At 39.7% G+C, this 25,238-nt stretch overlaps 1 protein-coding gene and 1 non-coding gene across 3 annotated transcripts in view; both read right to left on the bottom strand.

Annotated features, from left to right (window-relative positions):
* IARS1 (isoleucyl-tRNA synthetase 1) overlaps positions 1-21,003 on the bottom strand; it is an 86,111-nt gene extending 65,108 nt beyond the window's left edge. For both annotated transcript variants that reach the window (XM_055427456.2, XM_055427457.2), the window contains exons 1-6: positions 20,872-21,003; positions 9,126-9,252; positions 8,324-8,480; positions 7,945-8,064; positions 6,082-6,164; positions 3,247-3,364 (exon numbers count right to left, since the gene is read on the bottom strand). In XM_055427456.2, the coding sequence (XP_055283431.2) occupies positions 3,247-3,364; positions 6,082-6,164; positions 7,945-8,064; positions 8,324-8,480; positions 9,126-9,244 (597 nt within the window). In that variant the 5' untranslated portion in view covers positions 9,245-9,252; positions 20,872-21,003. The remainder of the gene's footprint in view (positions 1-3,246; positions 3,365-6,081; positions 6,165-7,944; positions 8,065-8,323; positions 8,481-9,125; positions 9,253-20,871) is intronic.
* Positions 15,682-15,814, bottom strand: LOC129557668 (small nucleolar RNA SNORA84). Its single transcript, XR_008686267.2, has one exon. It is a non-coding gene; the product is annotated as a small nucleolar RNA SNORA84 (small nucleolar RNA).
* Positions 21,004-25,238: the final 4,235 nt, after the last annotated feature.

Genomic DNA, 25,238 nt, shown 5'->3' on the forward strand with positions numbered 1-25,238 from the left:
AATGTAATGTGCTTGAATCATCCCCAAACCATCCCCTTACTTGGTCTGTGGAAAAACCGTCTTCCACAAAACCAGTCCCTGGCTTCCAAAAGGCTGGGGATCACTGCTACGGTGTTGCTCATTTGATAACTTATGTCTGACTCTTCGTGACCCCATGGACTGCAGCACATCAGGCCTCCCTGACCCCTCTATTACAGTTTGCCCAAGTTCATGTCCATTGAGTCAGTGATGCTATCCAACCAACTCATCCACTGCTAAACAGCAGTTAAAATTAAACTTAAAGCTACATGTATAAATGAGAAGGAATTTTAAAACATAATGTTTATTTTAAAAGGCAAGGTTCAGAATAAGAACAATGGATGATACTCAAAAACATATATAAAAATAGTATATACTGTTAATGAATACTTATGTCCATAGTAAAAATATAAAAATATGCATAATTAAGAAACCCTATATTCAGCATAGTGGTTACCTAACAGGATGTAAAAAAAGAAATGGAAAAGGGAAAGGTGGTGTAAATAAATAAACTGTGGTATATTTACCTACGCAGTAATTAGAACAGAAGATCCATAACATCCATAACTTCCATTCAGCCATCTCATTCTCTGTCGTCCCCATCTCCTCCTGCCCCCAATCCCTCCCAGCATCAGAGTCTTTTCCAGTGAGTCAACTCGTCGCATGAGGTGGCCAAAGTATTGCAGTTTCAGCTTTAGCATCAGTCCTTCCAATGAACACCCAGGTCTGATCTCCTTTAGAATGGACTGGTTGGATCTCCCTGCAGTCCAAGGGACTCACAAGAGTCTTCTCCAACACCACAGTTAAAAAGCATCAATTCTTTGGTGCTCAGCTTTCTTCACAGTCCAACTCTCACATCCATACATGACCAGTGGAAAAACCATAGCCTTGACTAGATGGACCTTTGTTGGCAAAATAACGTCTCTGCTTTTTAATATGCTATCTAGGTTGGTCAGGTCTGGATTAAAAAAAAACTAGAAATATCCTTACAGGAAAAAGATGCTATTTATGAGGCAAATAGAAATGTGAATATTGATGATATCCAGCAGTTAAATAATTACAGAATATTTAACATTAGAATATTAAAAATGATTGATGATGACTTTTTAAGGTGTGACAATAGTACTATGGTAAAGGTGAAGAAAGATTAACTTATTAAAGGTACATAATGGATTCAGTTCAGTTCAGTTCAGTTCAGTCGCTCAGTCGTGTCCGACTCTCTGCGACCCCATGAATCACAGCACGCCAGGCCTCCCTGTCCATCACCAACTCCCGGAGTACACTCAAACTCATGTCCACAGAGTCGGTGATGCCATCCAGCCATCTCATTCTCCGTCGTCCCCTTCTCCTCCCGCCCCCAACCTTTCCCAGCATCAGAGTCTTTTCCAGTGAGTCAACTCGTCGCATGAGGTGGCCAAAGTATTGGAGTTTCAGCTTTAGCATCAGTCCCTCCAATGAACATCCAGGATTGATCTCCTTTAGAATGGACTGTTTGGATCTCCTTGCAGAATAAGGGACTCTCAAGAGTCTTCTCCAACACCACAGTTCAAAAGCATTGATTCTTCGGCGATCAGCTTTCTTCACAGTCCAACTCTCACATCCATACATGACCACGGGAAAAACCATTGCCTTGACTAGACGGACCTTGGTTGGCAAAGTAATGTCTCTGCTTTTTAATATACTATTTTACTCATCAATAAAATGACATGTCTATAATTTGCTTTTGAAAAAGCATCTGGGAGAAATAAGTGAAGTGTGTAAATGGGGCAGGACTGGCTATAGAGACTGTTGGGGATACATGATAGGCACAGAAGAGTTAGCTAATTATTGTCTACTTTTGTGCATGCTTGAAATTCTTCACATTAAAGTGTTTTTAAGAAGGAAGAAAGCAATATAATCAGATCTGACAAAGTTTAAGCCTTTGGTACTCAACAGTTATTATATTAATCTCTACATTTTTACGTGCTTAATATATTTTATTAAAAAAATAATATAAAGGAATCCCTATGAACAATCCAATGAGATGCTGAAAGCATTCTCTAAGATGGAAAATGCATCTAAAGTGCAAGTTTTAATAATTTCCAAACTAAGCCATGAAATAAGAATTCTGAAAAAAATCGAAGTCCTTTAAAAACAAAGAGGGTTAAATAATAGCAGAAATAAAATCACCACTTGAATACAAACACATGAGAACAGATACTTCTTATTTCTAAAGACTTACAGTCTTTACTATCTCTCTGGATAAGGTAAAGCAGTACACTGAGTCCCTTGGACTGCAAGGAGATCAAACCAGTCAATCCTAAAGGAAACCAATCCTGAATATTCACTTGAAAGACTGATGCTGAAGCTCCAATACTTTGGCCACCTGATGCAAAGAGCTGACTCAGCAGAAAAGACCCTGATGCTGGGAAAGATTTAAGGTAGGAGGAGCAGGGGATGACAGAGAATAAGATAGCTAGATGGCATCACCGACTCAATGGACATGAGTTTGAGCAAGCTCTGGGAAAGCCTGGTGTGCTGTAGTCCTTGGTGTCGCAGAGTTGGACATGATTGAATGACTGAACAAAGTACACTGTGTAAATATCAGACATATTTAAATTCTTATACCAAAGACAGCAAGTTATTTCATTCATCAAAGAAAAGATCATAACACATTACCTACTGCAAATCAGATTTTCTTCCAAATACTTTTAACAAATAAATGATATTACAAGGTTTTAGACGAGGCATAAAATAATCCTAAGCAATAAGCCTTATGAAATAGTGACTTGAGGAAAATAGAGCAGAGCTGGACTTATTAAACAAAGAGAGGCACAAAAGTATGGTTAAAATAAGCAAAATCTATCAATCAAAATCTATCTATTAAGACCAGCCGAGGGCTTCCCCAGTGGCTCAGTTCGTAAAAAACTGCCTGCCAATGCAGAAGAAGCAAGAGACATGGGTTTGATCCCTAAGTGGGAAGATTCCCCTGGAGAAGGAAATGGCAACCCACTCCAGTATTTCTGCCTGGAAAATTCCGTGAACAGAGGAGCAGCCTGGCGGGCCACAGTCCATGAGGTTGCAAAGAGTTAGACAAAACTAAGAGCACATGTGCACACATCACATTAAGATACATCATTTACATCACTCCCCAGGCTTAATGTGCCACACTGGGACTAAGTTACCATGATCATCACAACCATTTAACTTCTGATTACATAACTTAATGTCCAATGCCATCTCACATACCTTGTAATTCTGGTGAGACTCAAAGTTGGAGAGTGGAGTATTGCATGCAGTAGAGAAGGGCATGACTTTCACACCTCTATAAACAAGGCCTTTATCATAGAGTTGTTTGAAGATCCACCTGGCAAGTGAAGACGAAGAGTTTTTCAAAAACTACATCACCAAAACCTTGTTTTCCCAATACAAACAATTATGACAGTCTAGTTTACATTTGCAGAGTATCTGACACGCAAAGAAGTAGAAACACAATGTCTCTTAACTGGTGAATAGCTGGTAAATTAAAACAGATCAGTATAATGAGATACTGTAGACATTAAACCTGGAGAGGGAAACAATAATCCATTCCTGTATTCTTGCTTGGTGAATCCCATGGACACAGGAGTCTGGCAGACTACAATCCATGGGGTCGCAAAGAGTCAGACACCACTTAGCAACTAAACAATAACAACATAGACATTAGAAGTGCTACTATCTGCTGACACAGAAAGATGCTCATGACTTGATGTTGACTGAGAAAAGCAACTGACACCATATGGTACAATGAGGTACTAATTATGTAAAACTGTACATATCAGTATACATATTTATATTTTTAGAGATGCTTAAAAAAAATAGGTTTCCACCAATGTATTAACTTACAGTTGGGATTTTAGGATTTTTGTTTTTCTTCCTACTTTTCTGGCGTATTGTTTAAATTTCACTATAATGGACAGTTTTACAAAGTCTTAAGTAGAAATAATTGGGATTAGGATCAGATATCTCTTCTATAGTCAGTCAAGAAATTTTATTAAACACTTAAACATGTTGCTTTAAGCTAAGTGCACCAAGACACTGCAAAACAGTCATCCCAGGTTCTCCTGTGGTGACTAGTCACCTTTCCCAGACAGATACAAGAATGCATTTGGTGGGAAACCTTACTTAATTTTGCCTTTATTTAACTCATTTTTGTAGTTCGAGTTCTAAGTACTCAGAATAATAAATGAATTAAATTCTCTCCCATATGCTAAAATACATTTTTGTGAAAAAACTGCACAAATTTTTATGGTATTCCTTGACTTTGAATAAAGTCTGAAAGCTTGGTGTCTTGGAAAAAATTTAAACTTTAAATTATATACTCTGATTCAAGTACATTCACAGTAGCCCAGAGGAACTGTCAGATTTGATATCATTAAGATCCAGATTCAAGCCTAAGAGCCATATAACTCACTGAGTGATCTTAGAACAAATCACAATCACTTGCCTTTATCTCCAACAGGGTCTGACCCCAATTCACAAGACTTTCTAAATCATCTGGGAAAACTGATATGGAAGTAGTTTATATATATTCAAAAGTACCAACTCAATCTAAATTATCATTAACATTATCATTTTAAATGTAACACCTACTATTATTTTTATATCCACGCTAGGTTTATGTGTCTTATTTATACGCCAACATCTTCCTCAGGAATAACTCACATTCCAATACTAAGAGGCCTTGAATGATTTCCCCCGACTGAAATATGTTTTAATATAAATAAAGAAGCATAATGTAAAGCTGTACTGTCTACTCTGGTAGCACTAGCCACATGTGCTCATTTAAATTTATTAAAATTAGAAACTCAGTTTCTCAGTCATACTAACCACATTCAAGTGCTAAATACTTAAATGCTGATCTAGAGCATAAAGAATACCTTCTTTTTCAGATATTTCACAGAAACCCTGCTTTTTTAGAATGCACTAGTCATGAGAACTCCAGCTAGTCAGTGAATTAGGAAGAACCTCTGTCCAAAGTTCCTGCCTTGTCAGAGAATTTAATCAACTTCCACCCTTGGATATATGGATCTGGAGATGCATTCACAGAGGGTATATTAGAGTCAGAGGGTGTGAGAACTGCTCTAGATATGTAGCTCCTCAAAGGACATTTGCCAAGCATGTGCAACAGATCTTGACTAATAGAAATGTAATCAGGGAGACAGGAAGATAGCAAGAAGTACAGCACTTCAGTGCAGGGCAAAAAAAAAAAAAAAAGAACCCTACAAAAGATCTCTGCAACTCACCTGTAATTATACATAGCTTAACAAAAGTAGGACTTCCTCAAGGTCTGAGTTATGTACACAGGGCATTTTGTAGCCATAATAATTGCTTGCCAACTAATGATATGTAATGATTCTCAGACTACTGTAGGAAGCTCAAGTTAAATTACCTATCAAAACTGGCATTGCAACAATTCTTATTTACAGTTAAAGGAAGCAAAATTAATTTTGAATCTGTTAGGAACAATGATTGCATATATAATTTCTCTCAGTAAAAAATTCAAGTACACATCAAAAATTCAAGTATCATTAATACCTTCTTAGAATCTAAAATACACTGAATTCAAAAATAAATTTAGGGGTGGAAGGAATGAATAGTACTGTAGAATTTCAGAGAATATAAATACTCTGTAAGATACCAGAATTATGGAAGTATGGCATCACAAATCTGTCCAAATCCAAAGAATGTACAAGAAGAGGGAACCCTAATGGAAACTCTGGACTTCAGTTGATTATGATCAGTCACTATAGGTTCATGAATTGTAACAAATGTACCACTCTGGTGGGGGATGTTGATAACAGAGGAGGCTCTGTATGTGTGGAGGCACAAAGTATGTGGGAAATCTCTGTATCTTCCTCTTTTTATGTTTTTAGAGCATTTTTAAAGTTCATAGCAAAATTAAGCCTTTAAAAACAAAGAAAAAACAAACTAGTTCCCAAAGATTTCAGGTAACTATGAAACAAGCTGATTTATACTAGAGCATCTCTCTACTAACTAATACAACAAAACAGTCATTATATTTATACCGTCAAATAAACTTACCAGACAGATTCCATGAATTGTGGATACAGAGTTTTGTAGTCATTGTCAAAGTCAATCCATCGGCCAAGTCTGGTAATAGTAGACTTAAAATGTGAATATTAAAAAATAGGAATATTAGAGCTTTTAGACAATGACATGTTATTACATAGCAATTATCATCATTATATATGATGATTTTGGAAGAACAATCAATGGTTCAAGTAAATCTATATTGTAAACAACAGATAAAAGTCTACCAAAGCTACTGAACGTCAACACTGCAGATCTGTTGCTGGCATGAATCATCAGTGGTTGCTAAAATTAATGAGTTACAGTATGATAAGAAACAGGGTACTTACTAATTACAAAGGAAAACCCAAAACTTGACAATGGAGAAACTTCACAGAATACCCTTAGTGAATAACATTAACAACACCAATGAGACATATCAGCACCGTGTGCCTTCTGATATGACAGACTAAGAGGGCTTGATGTTACTTCTTAGGCATTTTTGCCAAAAAAGTATAATCTAAACTGAATCATGAGGAAATATCAGACATTGAAGGAATTTCTGTATTCTTTAAAAGTGACAAGGTCATGAAGACAAAAGACTGAAGGAATGTTCCAGATTGAAGGAGACTGCAGATACAACAACTAAATGAAATCTGTATTCCTAGACTGAATCTTGCATCAGAAATAAGAATTAGTGGACAACTGGTTAAATCTGAATAGGTGTATAATATTGTATCAATGTTAATTTCCTGATTTTGATAATTATATAGTCATTATATAGTCATTAAAGGTGTTAGCTTTTGGGAAGTGGGTGATTGGTATAAAGGCTCTTTATACTATTTTTTTGGGGAAAAAAAAAGCCCACATGTATATTACAATCATCAGGACTTTCCCCTATTAGTGACCAGGCAATAAAGGTAGATTCAGGAAAAGTTATGTTAGGAGAAAATTAAGGAGCTTTGATTTTTAGGGTGGTGAAATCAAATTTCATTAAACAATAAAAATAAGTTTTGAGCAGAAAGAGCACAATAAATAGCCTTGAGAGAAATAACTTGGCAAGCTAAGTGGAAAGAACATGAGCAAGAGACCAATTATTAGATTGTTATGGAAATGAAGACAATGGTGGCTGAAAGACTAGGCTGTAGGAATGAAAAGAAATGTCTAGATAAGAGATATTAAGAAAGGTTTGCTCAACTTTGACATTTGAACAGGTCATGATAACTAAAATTTGAAGTCTGGAAGACTGATACCACTGGCAGGAACAGCAAATTTGAAAAAGTGGTAAGATCATGAAGATGGAAAAAAATAAAAGCCAGACATGTTTTTGAATTGCACAGGTATCTGTACAGTTGTACAACAATCTGAGAGGCAGAGAACAAAGCGGGCGTTGAAGACCTTTGTTTCTAAGTCCATCAGAATCAAGAGAAGACAAGAGCTCTGCCAGACTTGACAGTTATTATACTTAAATGTATCAGCTGTGGGAGCTCCATGACTAGAAAAGCAGTGGGCAAGATGGGAATCAAGCTAATATAACAACGAGTCCAAATGTGAATTATTTTTAACATCTGAATTTTAAAATTGCAACATTCAAGTTAATCTGTTTGCTAGGACAGCATGATTCCTGTCATACACTATGGGTAGGTAGGAAATTAAATTTGGAAGATTAATCGGGAACACAGAAATCAGAAAAGAGAGGGTTCAGCTTAACAGTTTAGGTAATGAAGTTGAAGATGGAAGCTAAACAGTCCTTTAAGAAGGACAGTCAACTTTGGTGCATGTCATAAAAAGCACAAACGATCATGAAGTATTTCAACTCCCCTTTAAAAACTAGTTTTTTAAAAAAATTCTACTTAAAAAAACCAACATCTATACCTTCCATTCAGTAGAGTATCGCATCACAATTGCTCGGCACTGACTATTATACTCTGCAATTCCCAATTTGGCTACATCCTCTGGTCCTCTGATTCCCAGGGTCTTATCAATTTCATATTCCTGAAAATTTGCAATAAGATTATTAACATCCCTGCCCTATGAAATAAATGCAATTCAACAAAGCTAGAAAATAAAAGGAATTTTAAAAAATTAGTTCTCAGAAAATCTATAGAGAAAATGAACCGTATATAGTATTATAGAAATAAAGTTGAAGAATATCTGATTATAGTAAAAATTCATATTTTTACATATTATACATTGAAATATAATGCTTATTTTAAAATATCAGAACATAATACGGCAGATGACTCAAACATACCACAGGTAAACCATGACAATCCCAACCAAATCTTCTGTCAACGTGAAACCCACTCTGGTGAGCATATCTTGTAACTATATCTTTAATTGTCCCTGCAAGTATATGTCCATAGTGAGGCAGTCCAGTTGCAAAAGGAGGCCCATCATAGAAGGTAAATCTAAGAGGTAAGAAAAATTTGTTATTACTTTAAAATAGAAAAAACTAAGACAGCATTTTACTATAGACAGCTCCTGTAACAGTAGAGTCTTTGGGGAGAAGAAAAGCTGCAAGGCTAGGAAACTCAGACATAACTGATTAGATATTTACTGGAGGCCTTGCATTCAAAAAGGCTAATTATCACCGTTTGGAGAGACCTGCATTAGACCATCCATTCTTCATTTATTAGTTCTATGATCTAAAGGAAATTATTCATCCTGATCATAAGTTAGATCATCAGTAAAATAGGGCAAAAAACACCTATTGTAAGGTTTTTTGAGCAGAAGAGACACATGATAAAAACAGTAATTAAAGAAAAGACTGGTTTTTAGGTGAATGAAGACTAGAGGTAGGAAGAATCCCAATAGGAAGCTACTACACTACTTGTCTAAATGCTTAAATGAGAATGGTGATAATAAGAAAAGTGGAAAGGAAGAGACTTGACATATAAACTATTTGGAAGACCTCTTTAAGAAACTGAATCTACCTCTAGTAATTAAGAATTCATTCATTCAACATATATCTGCTACTGAAATATAAAGAGAGATAGGAGATTCTGAGAAATGATTATTTTTGGACTATACCTTTACCAAAGAAATTCACATACTTTGGCCTATGTTTTGATTGCTTTAAGCATTCCTGGAAACAATTAAAGTCAGACCAAAACTGCAAGATTTTCTCTTCTTCAGCAGGAAAACTGATGTTTTCTGGAACTTGTTGAACCATTTTTGTCACTGCAAGAGAAATCAAGTTTTTATTCTCAAAGGAAAAGTCCAGGAATAACAGAGTACCCTACATTAAAATGAATGTTCCTATCACTAACCACGATACTACATGGAACTTTAAACTTTTTAAAGGTAGAGTTCACATACCATAAAGTTCACCCTTTTAAAGTGTACAATTCACTTTTGCCTTTTTCTTTTTAAAGTATATACACAAGACTGTGCAACCACCACCACTAATTTCAAAACATTTTCATCACTACTCCCTCTTCGGCCTTCCAAAAAACTGTAAACGTTAGCAGTCATTCTCCATCCTCTTCTTCACTAGACTTCTGGTGACTGTTCGGCCTCCTTTCTAGATCTTCCTATTTTGTACATTTCATATAAATGAAATTACATATATACAGACTACTGGGTCTGGCTTCTTTTACTTAGAATTATGTTTTCAAGGTTCATCCATGTTGTAACACGTACTCATACTTCATTTTTCATTTATGGCTGAATAATAATTCATTTTACAGATATGACACTATTTCTTTATTAATTCCTCAGTTCATGGACATTAGAATTGTTTCACTTTTGGACAGGGCAGTTTTTATGTGGACATAAGTTTTCAGCTCTTAGGTAAATACCTAGGAGTGAAACTGCTGGGTTATGGTAACTGTGTTCAACTTTTTAAGAAACTGCCAAAATGTGTTCCAAAGCTGCTGTGTCATTCTACATTCTCCTAGCAGAGAATAAGATTCCAGTTTTCTACATCCTCACTCCTTACTGTCCATCTTTGGATTATATGAAATCCTAGGTGGTATAAATTAGTATCTCACTGTGCTTTTGATTTCCATTTCCCTAATAATTAGTGATGCTGAGCTTATTGGTCATTTTATACCTTCTTTGGAGAAATGTCTATTCATCTTTTGCCTACTGTCTAACTGGGCTGTCTTTCTACTGCTAAATTGTAAGAATTCTTTATACATTCTAGATACAAGCCCCTTATCAGCTACAAAAATTTGCAAAAAACTTTTCCCATTCCATAGCTTGTTTCTTATTTTCTTCATGGTATATTCTTTGAAGCACAAACACTTTTAATTTTGGTGAAGTTCAGTTTATTTACTGGTTTTGTTACTTGAACTTTTAGTGTCATATCTAAGAAATCACTACCGACAGCAAGGTTGTGACGTTTTAGCTCTTACAGTTAGGTCACTGATCCATCTTGAGTTATTTTTCTATATGGTATGAAATAAAAACATATGGTACTTTTAAATTTCAAAATTTATGTCCAATTCACACTCATTTATTCTTCTACTACAGTATAACATTTAGTAATTGCAGACAACACATTTCTTAAAAGAAAACCTTGCCAATTGTAATGATACTAAAAATTCATTAATAACCTGAAAAAATAAATCTCAAAGTAGGTAAAAATTCTTACCTACACTCACAAGACATAAAGTACTTTTGATGAATCAACCTAATCTTTCTGAGGAAAATTGGCAAAACCTTAAAAAATGTTAAAGCTAAAAAGATAAGAATTATATTCAAATAATTCCAAGATTACTTTTACATTTTATCAATCGTGCCGCTTACGCATGATTTTTGTAAAGGACAAACCCTATGCCTCTCTGATTTAGTGCCTAGTGAGAGGTCTTAGTGTCTTTTTCAGAAGTTACCAACCTCATTCAGAAATACCTGATCAGTCTGGGTTTAAGTATCTAGTGAGCATCCTTGAGCCCATTTCTCCTCAAAGCCTATTTATTCTCACTTTATAATTTTAATAAAGTTGGTGATCAGATTTCCAAGCCAACATCAGATTACAATCGGACAGGAATGCTAATAATGAGAAAACAGAGAAGGTGGAAAACCTTAAGAACTCAAATAACAAATTTGAGATAACTGACTCCAGAAGCACAGAGATTGACATACTTCAACAATCTGAAAAATCAAAGCTTAAGCACCAAAACTGAACTATGCCATAAAAAAGCTACATATATAAAGCAATGGTAGAAATTATGGAATTTCAAAGATATAGTCCTTACTATGTTAACTCATTTTTATTCTATTTTATTTGACAGAGAATGTGAAGAGACTAACTAAAGGACTAACCATGAAATGGCAAATACACAAACTGATTAAAAATAAAATTAGGGAATCTAATTAAAATTATATGGAAATTCAAGACCAGGGAAAATTTAAATCATGCAGAACCTTGGTCTAAACTAGCAACACTGATTCAAGATATGACTGTGAGGTTCCTGGCAGCCAAGACAAGGGATTAAAAAGTCAAAAGGATATTGACTTTGCATGTAAGTGAAAATCTATAGAAAATAAGATTTATGCCACAGAGGTCTGAGTCACACGTGGAAATGAGTGATCTGTTTAATTAATATTTTTAACATTAGAAAAAGTTGTTTTTAAAGTTCGTTACAAGCAGTATTTCTCCTTTTGTCCCTCTTTCATTCATTTTTGAGACATGAGAGTACCTTTGAGTTTTATACCGGAAAAAAAATAAGTAAAGAACATGTGTGTCATTTAACTCAACTATCCATTTTCTGATTAGAGTAAGCCATTTGCATGCGTGTGTGCGTGCTAAGTCGCTTTAGTCATGTCCAACTCTGTGTGACCCTATGGACTGTAGCCTGCCAGGCTCCTCCGTCCATGGGATTCTCCAGGCAAGAATACTGGAGTGGGCTGTCATGCCCTCCTCCAGGGGATCTTCCCAACCCAGAGACTGAACCTGCATCTCTTATGTATCCTGCATTGGCAGGCAGGATACATACTTACTACTAGTACCACCTGGGAAGCCCCGGAGTGTGCTATTAAGTATTATTAAACAGAAGTTGAACGGCATTTTGGATCTACAGCTCTTGTCATAACTCACAGCCTTTCAAGGATGGAGAGAGGAGTTAAAGTCTGTGCATTTACTGATGTAGCAGAAGTCCTACTGTATCAGTGACAACTTTATTAGAGGCCAGTTGCAACTTAAAGAGGTTATATCTGAAGACTAACAGATCTTCAGATATCAACACATTTACGTCTGTCACTGTTTATGCTTGTCAAGGCTGGTCCTATTATTACCAGCATCTATAGAAGTTGCCTGGAGTAGACTCACCAGCCCTTCCTCAGAATCAGTTCAGTTCAGTTCAGTCGCTCAGTCCTGTCCGACTCTTTGCGACCCCAAGAATCACAGCATGCCAGGCCTCCCTGTCCATCACCAACTCCCGGAGTTCACTCAAACTCATGTCCATCGAGTCAGTGATGCCATCCAGCCATCTCATTCTCTGTTGTCCCCGTCTCCTCCCACCTCCAATGCCTCCTAGCATCAGACTCTTTTCCAGTGAGTCAACTCGTCGCATGAGGTGGCCAAAGTATTGGAGTTTCAGCTTTAGCATAAGTCCTTCCAATGAACACCCAGGATTGATCTCCCCCAGAATGGACTGCTTGGATTTCCTTGCAGTACAAGGGACTCTCAAGAGTCTTCTCCAGCACCACAGTTCAAAAGCATCAATTCTTCGGCTATCAGCTTTCTTCACAGTCCAACTCTCACATCCATACATGACCACGGGAAAAACCATAGCCTTGACTAAACGGACCTTTGTTGGCAAAGTAATGTCTCTGCTTTTTAATATGCTATCTAGGCTGGTCATAACTTTCCTTCCAAGGAGTAAGCGTCTTTTAATTTCATGGCTGCAATCAGCATCTACCGTGATTTTGGAGCCCCCAAAAATAAAGTCTGACACTGTTTCCACTGTTTCCCCATCTATTTCCCATGAAGTGATGGGACCAGATGCCATGATCTTTGTTTTCTGAATGTTGAGCTTCAAGCCAACCTTTTCACTCTCCTCTTTCACTTTCATCAAGAGGCCTTTGAGTTCCTCTTCATTTTCTGCCATAAGGGTGGTGTTATCTGCATATCTGAGGTTATTGATATTTCTCCCAGCAGTCTTGATTCCAGCTTGTGTTTCTTCCAGCCCAGCGTTCCTCATGATATATTCTGCATATAAGTTAAATAAGCAAGGTGACAATATACAACCTTGACGTACCCCTTTTCCTATTTGGAACCAGTCTGTTGTTCCATGGCCAGTTCTAACTGTTGCTTCCTGACCTACATACAGGTTTCTCAAGAGGCAGGTCAGGTGGTCTGGTATTCCCATCTCTTTCAGAATTTTCCACAGTTTATTGTGATCCACACAGTCAAAGGCTTTGGCATAGTCAATGAAGCAGAAATAGATGTTTTCTGGAACTCTCTTGCTTTCTCCATGATCCAGCGGATGCTGGCAATTTGATCTCTGGTGTTCTGCATTTTCTAAAACATGCTTGAACATCTGGAAATTCACGATTCACATATTGCTGAAGCCTAGCTTGGAGAATTTTGAGCATGATTTTACTAGCGTGTGAGATGAGTGCAATTGTGCAATTTGAGCATTCTTTGGCATTCCCTTTCTTTGAGATTGGAATGAAGACTGACCTTTTCCAGTCCTGTGGCCATTGCTGAGTTTTCCAAATTTGCTGGCAGAATGTGGTCCACTGGAGAAGGGAATGGCAAACCACTTCGGTATACTTGCCTTGAGAACTCCATGAACAGTATCAAAAAGCAAAATGATAGGATACTGAATGAGGAATTCCCTAGGTCAGTAGTTGCCCAGTGTGCTATTGGAGATCAGTGTAGAAATAACTCCAGAAAGAATAAGGGATGGAGCCAAAGCAAAACAAATACTCAATTGTGGATGTGACTGATGATAGAAGCAAGGTCCGATGCTGTAAAGAGCAATATTGCATAGGAACCTGGAATGTTAGGTCCATGAATCAAGGCAAACTGGAAGTGGTCAAACACTAGATGGCAAGAGTGAACATAGACATTCTAGGAATCAGTGAACTAAAATGGACTGGAATGGGAGAATTTAACTCAGATGACCATTATATCTACTACTGTGGGCAGGAATCCCTTAGAAGAAATGGAGTAGCCATCATGATCAACAAAAGAGTCCGAAATGCAGTACTTGGATGCAATCTTAAAAAAGAATGATTTCTGTTCGTTTCCAAGGCAAACCAATCAATATTACAGTAATCCAGGCCTATGCCCCAACCAGTAACGCTGAAGAAGCCGAGGTTGAACGGTTCTATGAAGACCTACAAGACCTTTTAGAACTAACACCCAAAAAAGATGTCCTTTTCATTATAGGGGACTGGAATGCAAAAGTAGGAAGTCAAGAAACACCTGGAGTAACAGGCAAATTTGGTCTTGGAGCACGAAATGAAGCACGGCAAAGGCTAGTAGAGTTTTGCCAAGAGAACGCACTGGTCATAGCAAACACCCTCTTCCAACAACACAAGAGAAGACTCTACACATGCACATCACCAGATGGTCAACACCGAAATCAGATTGATTATATTCTTTGCAACCAAAGATGGAGAAGCTGTATACAGTTAGCAAAAACAAGACCAGGAGCTGACTGTGGCTCAGATCATGAACTCCTTATTGCCAAATTCAGACTGAAATTGAAGAAAGTAGGGAAAACCATTAGACCATTCAGATATGACCTAAATCAAATCCCTTATGATTATACAGTGGAAGTAAGAAATAGATTTAAGGGTCTAGATTTGATAGAGTGCCTGACGAACTGTGGACGGAGGTTCGTGACATTGTACAGGAGACAGGGACCAAGACCATCCCCATGGAAAAGAAATGCAAAAAAGCAAAATGGCTGTCTGAGGAGGCCTTACAAATAACTGTAAAAAGAAGGGAAGCGAAAAGCAAGGGAGGAAAGGAAAGATATAAGCATCTGAATGCAGAGTTCCAAAGAATAGCAAGGAGAGATAAGAAAGCCTTCTTCAGGGATCAATGCAAAGAAATAGAGAAAAACAACAGAATAGGAAAAACAAGAGATCTTTTCAAGAAAATTATATCAAGGGAACATTTCATGCAAAGATGGGCTCGATAAAGGACAGAAATGGTATGGACCTAACAGAAGCAGAAGATATTAAGAAGAGGTGGCAAGAATACACAGAAGAACTGTACAAAAAAGATCTTCACGACCAAGATAATAACGATAGCATGATCACTCACCTGGAACCAGACATCTTGGAATGTGAAGTCAAGTGGGCCTTAGAGAGCATCACTACGAACAAAGCTAGTGGAGGTGATGGAATTCCAAATGAACTATTTCCTCATATTAAGGAGTCCAAATCTACATTTTAACAAGATCTGAGGGGATTAGCATGCACATCAAAATTTAAGTCCTTCTCTTAAACTGTTCTGACTGCTATTTATCTGAACATTTTTCCTTTTTGTTTTAAAAGAAAATGAGAGTTAAGCTTTCTTTGAAGATGGCTTTAAAGTTTTATAGAATTTCCAGTGGGCCTCTACATCTCCAGAGATTAAGAACCACTGCATTATTAGGCCAATACAAAGACCCCTTGTAATGGCACTGACTATTCCAGGAAGTGTCATGTATCAGTGACCGGGCTATGGAGGCTGCTGAGGAGAAACAGCCCCCATGCATATATCACAGGATTGCTCTAGCCCTTCACATTCACTGGAGAGCTGTACCTGCACAACAGCATCCAGTAACCACAGGGCTTGGGGGTGAAAGTGGGAGCTGAAAGAGGAGGGGGATTAACCTTACCAGGTCATGGTCAGGGAAGCAATTGCCTCTTCTTCCTTTTACCTATAACACAAGGTCTCCACTATCTTCCCTATTCCATGACTCCTGACCTCTTTAGCCTCAACATCCTGTTCAGCAATTTCAAGATACCCTCCTTGACCTTTACTTGTGTTTACCTCAACACATCTTGGAAAAGCACACCAAAAAAATTTAAAAATAAATCTCACGATCTTCTTCACCACACTTGCTCCCATTTTTAATATCACTGTTCTAGTAGTTCCACTATTTCTTCCCATTACCTGAAATTTCTGAGTCACCTTTCATACTACCAGATGATCGCCACATCCAACAGATCACCAAGTTACATAGGTCTGACTTCTAAGTCTATTTCTCTATTCTGACTTCCTCATTCCCAGATCTTCATAATCTGTTCAGTTGAGTTCAGTTCATTCGCTCAGTCATGTCCAACTCTTTGCGACCCCATGAATCACAGCACGCCAGGCCTCCCTGTCCATCACCAACTCCCGGAGTTCACTCAAACCCACCTCCATCGAGTTGGTGATGCCATCCAGTCATCTCATTCTCTGTCGTCCCCTTCTCCTCCTGCCCCCAATCCCTCCTACCATGAGACTCTTTTCCAGTGAGTCAATTCTTTGCATGAGGTGGCCAAAGTATTGGAGCTTCAGCTTTAGCAGTAGTCCTTCCAATGAACACCCAGGATTGATCTCCTTTAGAATGGACTGGTTGGATCTCCTTGCAGTCCAACGGACTCTCAAGAGTTTTCTCCAACACCACAGTTCAAAAGCATCAATTCTTCGATGCTCAGCTTTCTTCACAGTCCAACTCTCACATCCATTCATGACCATGGGAAAAACCATAGCCTTGACTAGACGGACTTTTGTTGGCAAAGTAATGTCTCTGCTTTTTAATATGTTATCTAGGTTGGTCATAACTTTCCTTCCAAGGAGTAAGCGTATTTTAATTTCATGGCTGCAATCAGCATCTGCAGTGATTTTGGAGCCCCAAAAAATAAAGTCTGACACTGTTTCCACTGCTTCCCCATCTATTTCCCATGAAGTGATGGGACCAGATGCCATGATCTTAGTTTTCTGAATGTTGAGCTTCAAGTCAACCTTTTCACTCTCCTCTTTCACTTCCCTCAAGAGGCTTTTTAGTTCCTCTTCACTTTCTGCCATAAGGGTGGTGTCATCTGCATATCTGAGGTTACTGATATTTCTCCCGGCAATCTTGATTCCAGCTTGTCCTTCTTCCAGCCCAGCATTCCTCATGATGTACTCTGCATGTAAGTTAAATAAGCTAGGTAACAATATACAGCCTTGACGTACTCTTTTTCCTATTTGGCACCAATCTGTGTTCCATGTCCAGTTCTAACTGTTGCTTCCTGACCTGCATATTGGTTTCTCAAGAGGCAGGTCAGGTGGTCTGGTATTCCCATTTCTTTCAGAATTTTCCGGTTTATTGTTACATTAAGTCAAATTTAACCCCAGTGGCAGGTCCATCTCCAGCCTTTTTAAAGACAGTTCAGTTCAGTTCAGTCGCTCAGTCGTGTCCGACTCTCCACGACCCCATGAATCACAGCACGCCAGGCCTCCCTGTCCATCACCAACTCCCGGAGTTCACTCAAACTCATGTCCACAGAGTCGGTGATGCCATCCAGCCATCTCATTCTCGGTCGTCCCCTTCTCCTCCCGCCCCCAACCTTTCCTAGCATCAGAGTCTTTTCCAGAGAGTCAACTCGTCGCATGACGTGGCCAAAGTATTGGAGTTTCAGCTTTAGCATCAGTCCTTCCAATGTACACCCAGGATTGATCTCCTTTAGAATGGACTGGTTGGATCTCCTTGCAGTACAAGGGACTCTCAAGAGTCTTCTCCAGCACCACAGTTCAAAAGCATCAATTCTTCGGCGATCAGCTTTCTTCACAGTCCAACTCTCACCTTATATCTTATTAACATACAAGCCAGAGACGCATGCTTTGGAGAAGGAAATGGCAACCCATTCCAGTATTCTGGTCTGGAGAATCTCAGGGACAGAGGAGCCTGGTAGGCTGCTGTCTATGGGGTCGCGGAGTCAGACACGACTGAAGTGACTAAGCAGCAGCAGCAGCAAGCCAGAGATATACTTAGGCAAATGTGTAAAATATGTACAAAGATTTCAACTGAAGCACTTCTATAGACAAATATCTGAAAATAATTTAAATATCTATGAATAGGTAATAAACTAAAATAAATTATGGTACATCAATACCATGCAGGCAGTAAAAATAATAAACCAAAATATGTAAGCATACATATTATTTAACTGAAAAACAGTGAGTCACAGTTGCTGATAATAATTTATACTATATGTAATATAGTATTTTCAAGTGATTAGAAAATATACATATATATACTAAGTCTATGTTTAAGCAATTTTGTACTTAATTTAGAAGGTTACCCACCAAAGTTAACAATGGCTACCACCAGAGAATAGGATACAATGAGGAAAGTGTGAAGGAACAGATTTTTATTTACTTCATATTACTCTGTTTTGATTATTTTTGAGTATGTCATTAACTTCATTAGGTTTCCCTGGTGGCTCAGAAAGTAAAGAATCTGTCTGCAATATGGGAGACCCAGGTTTGATCCCTAGGTAGGGAAGATTCCCTGGAGGAGGGAATGGCTACCCACTCCAGTACTCTTGCCTGGAGAATTCCATGGACAGAGGAGCCTGGCAAGCTACAATCCATGAGGTTGCAAAGAGTTAGACATGACAAGAGAAAAATAAATACTATACATCCTACACACCACCTGCCTAATGGAATTCTGGAAGTACCATTTCTGTAAAAAAAAAAATCCAGTGGTTCCTTACTCCCAATGGTTTCTGTTCGGGCTTTTCACTGGGGCACTGTGATCTTACCTACAATTCCTGCTCCTGACCTTTTCTTTACTCTTACAAAACTCAAGCTCCAAACTATATCACATTCTTAGACACTGATGAGAAACAGAACTTTTGGCTGACATAACTGCTTTCCAGTTTCAGGCCCTTTCTCTTAAGTACTCTAGCAGTACTTAGCATAAATGTACTCTGCTCTATAGGAATTTACCGATCCACCTTTCCACCAAAATTAAATATCCCCCTCCCCAGAATCTGTTCCTCTCCTACACATCAAGGTTTATTTATATTGTATGTCCCATGTCTCGCCAATTCAACTGTAAATTTGTTGCTGGCAAAAGCATTTCACTAACCTCTTACTATTTTATGTCTTACCGTGTGCTTACACAGCATAGGTGCTCAAAAATATTTAAACGAATTCCTTTGTCAGTATCCTTAGTGATACTGCTCCCAGTTGATTTTCCAATCTATCCCACTCCATGGGCTCCTCTTGGCAAGAATGATTAAGAGGGTTGGCTTTGGAATGTGACAGTTTTGGTGCCACAACTTAGTATGTGGCTTATAGGAAAAGTTATTCAACCTTTAAACTTCAATTTCATCATCTGTAAAATAAAGGTTGTAGATACTCGCAATGCTAATTTAAGATTAAGTGAAATCACAGCAATCACTTGCCATCTATGGAAACTATTACTACTTTGTCCACAAATGCTACTCTTACTGCCTTTGCCCAGTCACTAAATCATCTTCCCATAAAGAACTAGAGTGCAATCTACAATGAGCTGCCTCCGGTTCCCTATAATTCACTCTTTAATAATCACTTATGAAAAGGATATTTTGTCCACTATTTTACCGATAATTTTTAAAGGCTCATCTTATTTACTAAAATCCCTCAATCAATTGATTTGCCTCTAGTTTTATTTGCCTCTAGTTTTATCCTGCCTCTCTTCTCTGCAACTCGTGAATGAATGCAAAAACTAATATTGTCCCCCCTATGGAGAAGACTCTTGAGAGTCCCTTGTACTGCAAGGAGATCCAACCAGTCCATTCTAAAGGAGATCAGTCCTGAGTGTTCATTGGAAGGACTGATGCTAAAGCTGAAACTCCAATACTTTGGCCATCTCATGCGACGAGTTGACTCACTGGAAAAAGACTCTGATGCTGGGAAGGATTGGGGGCGGGAGAAGAAGGGGACGACCGAGAATGAGATGGCTGGATGGCATCACCGACTCTGTGGACGTGAGTTTGAGTGAACTCCGGGAGTTGGTGATGGACAGGGAGGCCTGGCGTGCTGTGATTCGGAGAGTCGGACACGACTGAGCAACTGAACTGAACTGAAGTAAAAAAAACTCATCTTCCTTCATGTATTCATTTCAAACACCACTTCACTAGAGAAGAAAATCATAAATTCATAAGGCTGGAAGTTAAGCATCGTCTCCCACTTGTTCCTCACACGAAGCTACAGTGAATACAGCAACTCCCCATCTGCATCACACACAACGTAAAGTCCTGCTATACATTATACTACAGTTCTCTACACCTACTCCTCCAGTTACTATTCATTTTCAGGGCCAAATCCACTTCAGTTCCTGAGAGGCCTTCTTCTCCCACCGAAGAACTGGTCCTCATCTGGGCCCTTGGATTATTGTATTAAAGACTGTTAGACGGGAGCCGCCGCGTTTACTTCCCTCTAATCCCAGACACCCAGCAATACATGCTCATTGTGGGAACCTAAGACTTGATTTGTTCTTATGAATCCCTAGACTTTCAAGTAATTTCGTCCACCTTCTGAACTTCTCCAGTGGGCTCGATCACACCAAGTTCTCTGAATCACTGAACGGCTAAATTAAGTTACCAGGATCCCAGGCTGAAGCGGAGTAACTTGCAAGGTTTGTAACGCTCGGTCGAACCGCCCCATTTAGACCGTCTCCCAATCTTTTCTTTGGAAATGGATATGCACATATTAACCCATGGCCCCCAATTAACATTAAAAAACAATTATTGTCAACCAGAGGGGACGTGGGTCCCCGTGGGCAGGAAGGGGCGTATCTGAGGGGCCCGTCACAGGACAAGGTGACCTGAGGAGCACCGCGGGCAAGACAGGGAGTACCTGAGGGGCCCCACGAGCAGAACCGACCGTACCTTAGCGACCTCCAGGACGGCGAAACCCTGAAAGAAACCAGTCTACGTCTCGGCCGGGTGATGCAAGGGCCAGAAAGCGTGAGGCTAAGAGGAAGAGGCCTGGTTTGCAATAGCCAATCAGCGCCCGGCATTTGACACCCATCAACAAGCCGGACGCCGATTGGCAACGTGGCGCCCCAATCACGCCCAATCGGCCGTTCCTAGCTGTGCACTGGGAAGCTTGTAGTTTGACTGCCGGGCCTGACGGCTATACCTTGCGTTCTTCACGCAGCTAAGGCAATGGTGGAGGACGCGACCGTTTTATAGAATGGTGACTGGGAGGGGCACACAGGAAACATGTGGTGCATCTTGACAGGGCGTTGTTACACAAGATGTTTGCCTTCATCGGTGTTCACCTCACTGTACACCGAACAGACGTGCATTTCCCCAAGGGTAAACCAAGAGCAACGCCAGGGCCTCCGTTACGGTGTGGAGCCGTGAGTGCGCAATGTCAAGGCTGCTCTACTAGGTGATATTAAGGAAAGCGAGCCTAGACATTAAAGCAATATTTTTTTACTGTAATGGAGACCTGCACCAAAGCACCTTGGAGTCTGCAAAAATGGAGAGTCCTGGAGCAAAGACTAGGCTTGCTAAGTCTCTGAGATGGGTCACAAAAATCTGTGAAATGTGCTCAGGTCTGTACAACTCTTTGCGACCTCATGGACTGTAGTCTGCCAGGCTCATCTGTTCATGGGATTTTTAAGGCAGAGGAATACTGGAGTGGGTTACCATTTCCTCCTTAAGGGATCTTTCCTACGCTGGGGTGGAACCTGTGTCTCTTGCATATTCTGCATTGGCAGGCTGATTGTTCACCACTACCACCACCTGGGAAGCCCATTTTAACACACATTCTGGATAATCATGCTCTTCACTAAAATCCTTGACCTATCTGAAGAGACCCGCCTTTATCGCAGGGAAATACAGAGGTCGCAGAAGGGTCTGAGAGGAGCTGAAGCACTAGAGGTCACTGCGGTTCACAGAAACCTTTCCTTTCTCCTTGAGTGTTATCTGCAGAGTTCTCATGAGTTGTACTGCAGAAATAATGGTAAACAAACATACAGAGAGATATAACAAGAAAGGAAGAAAATGCCTGACAACCAGCTATAAAAGTATTGCATCTTAATGTTTCTTGTATTGAAAACAAAATTATTTGCCTATTAGTCTGCTTATGTATTTTGAGTCTCCCCAGCACTCTTTGAGTATGTTGGTTAAAAACCAAAGGGAATGCAGAGCCATGCAAATGACAGTTGATCTCAGCATTGGAGCCAAACTATGAAGAAAATTTCAGCCCTTGACAAATTGAGAGTAATTCAGTGTATAACTGCTTAGTATAGCCAATAATAGATCCCGGACTTGCCTGTGGGTGTCCAGGAGTCTCCAGCTAAGGCATGGGTAGGTGGTGGCCTACTGCAGGGTTGGGGGCACTGAGTGTAGCAGGACATGCATGGGATCTTTTGAGGGAGGTCACCATTATCTGCATTCAGTTCAGTCGCTCAGTCGTGTCCGACTCTCCGCGACCCCATGAACCACAGCACGCCAGGCCTCCCTGTCCATCACCAACTCCCGGAGTTCACTCAAACTCATGTCCATCGAGTCGGTGATGCCATCCAGCCATCTCATTCTCTGTCGTCCTCGTCTCCTCCCACCCCCAATTCTTCCTAGCATCAGGCTTTTTCCAGTGAGTCATTACCTCCACGTAAATAGCAAGGAAGAACACAGCTCCTCCATCAACAGAAAATTGCATTAACGGTTTACTGAGCATGGCCCAGCCTATCAGAACAAGATTCAGTTTCCCCTTCAGTCAGTCTCTCTCTCCAGGAAGCTTCCATAAACCCCTATCATTTTCCATCAGAGGGCAGACAGACTGACAACCACAATCACAGAAAACTAACCAATCTAATCACATGGACCACAGCCTTGTCTAACTCAATGAAATTTTGAGCCATGCTATGTAGGACCACCCAAGATGGATGGGTCATGGTAGAGAGTTCTGACAAAATGTGGTCAACTGGAGAAGGGAATGGTAAGCCACTTCAGTATTCTTGCCTTGAGAACCTCATGAACAGGATGAAAAGGCAAAAAAATAGGACACTGAAAGATGAACTCCCCAGGTCACTAGGTGCCAAATATGCTACTGGAGATCAGTGGAGAATTAACTCCAGAAAGAATGAAGGGATGGAGCCAAAGCAAAACAAATACCCAGTTGTGGATGCGACTGGTGATAGAAGCAAGGTCCGATGCTGTAAAGAGCAATATTGCATAGGAACCTGGAATGTTAGGTCGATGAATCAAGGCAAATTGGAACTGGTCAAACAGGAGATTGCAAGTGTGAAGGTCAACGTTCAGGAATCAGTGAATTAAAATGGACTGGAATGGGTGAATTGAACTCAGATGACCATTATATCTACTACTGTGGGCAAGAGTCCCAAAGAAGAAATGGAGTAGTCATCATAGTCAACAACAGTCCAAAATGCAGTACTTGGATGCAATCGCAAAAAAACCCAGAATGATCCCTGTTCATTTCCAAGGTAAACCACTCAATATCACAGTAATCCAAGTCTAAACCCTGACTAGTAATGCTAAAGAAGCTGAAGTTGAACGGTTCTATGAAGACCTACATGACTTCGAGAACTAACACTCAAAAAAGATGTCCTTTTCATTAAAGGGGACTGGAATGCAAAAGTAGGAAGTCAAGAGATAACCTGGAGTAACAGGCAAATTTGGTCTTGGAGTACAGAATGAAGGACAGAAGTACAGGACAAAGGCTAACAAGAGTTTTACCAAGAGAATGCACTGGTCATAGCAAACATCCTCTTCCAACAACACAAGAGAAGACTCTACACATGGTCAAAACCAAAATCAGATTGATTATATTCTTTTCAGCCAAAGATGGAGAAGCTCTATACAGTCAGCAGAAACAAGACTGGGAACTGACTGTGGCTCAGATCATGAACTCCTTATTGCCAAATTCAGACTTAAATTGAAGTAGGAAAAACCACTAGACCATTCAGATATGACCTAAAGCAAACCCCTAACGGAAGGAAAGTTATGACCAATCTTGATAGTATATTAAAAAGCAGAGACATTACTTTGCCGACCAAGGTCCGTCTAGTCAAGGCAATGGTTTTTCCCGTGGTCATGTATGGATGTGAGAGTTGCACTGTGAAGAAAGCTGATCGCCGAAGAATCGATGCTTTTGAACTGTGGTGTTGGAGAAGACTCTTGAGAGTCCCTTATACTGCAAGGAGATCCAACCAGTCCATTCTAAAGGAGATCAATCCTGGATGTTCATTGGAGGGACTGATGCTAAAGCTGAAACTCCTATACTTTGGCCACCTCATGAGACGAGTTGACTCACTGGAAAAGACTCTGATGCTGGGAAAGGTTGGGGGCGGGAGGAGAAGGGGACGACGGAGAATGAGATGGCTGGATGGCATCACCGACTCTGTGGACATGAGTTTGAGTGTACTCCGGGAGTTGGTGATGGACAGGGAGGCCTGGCGTGCTGTGATTCATGGGGTCGCGGAGAGTCGGACACGACTGAGCGACTGAACTGAACTGAACTGAACTGAACGATTATACGGTGGAAGTGAGAAATAGATTTAAGGGACTAGATCTGGTAGACAGAGTGCCTGATGAACTATGGATGGAGGTTCATGACATCATACAGGAGACAGGGACCAAAACCACCCCCCAAAAAAATAAATGCAAAAAGCAAAATGGCTTTCTGAGGTCTTACAAATAGCTGTGAAGAGAAGCAAAAAGCAAAGGAGAAAAGGAAAGATATACCCATCTGAATGCAGAGTTCCAAAGAATAGCAAGGAGAGATAAGAAAGCCTTCCTCAGTGATCAGTGCAAAGAAATAGAGGAAAATAATAGAACAGGAAAGACTAGAGATCTCTTCAAGACAATTAGAGTTAGCAAGGGAACATTTCATGCAAAGATGGGCTCAATAAAGTATAGAAATGGTATGGGGCTAATAGAAGCAGAAGATATTTAAGAAGAGGTGGCAAGAATAAATAGAACTGTACAAGAAAGATCTTCATGACCCGGATAATCACGATGGTATCATCACTCACCTAGAGCCAGACATCCTGGAATGTGAACTCAAGTGGGCCTTAGGAAGCATCACTATGAACAAAACTAGTGGAGGTGATGGAATTCCAGTTGCGCTATTTCAAATCCTAAAAGATGATGCTGTGAAAGTGCTGCACTCAATATGACAGCATATTTTGAAAACTCAGCAGTGGCCACAGGACTAGAAAATGTCAGTTTTCATTGCAATCCCAAAGAAAGGCAATGCCAAAAAATCTTCAAACTACCACACA

This window comes from Moschus berezovskii, chromosome 7, assembly GCF_049115385.1.
Source record: "Moschus berezovskii isolate FMDL1 chromosome 7, NW_MosBer_1.0, whole genome shotgun sequence".
Classification (NCBI taxonomy): Eukaryota; Metazoa; Chordata; class Mammalia; order Artiodactyla; family Moschidae; genus Moschus; species Moschus berezovskii.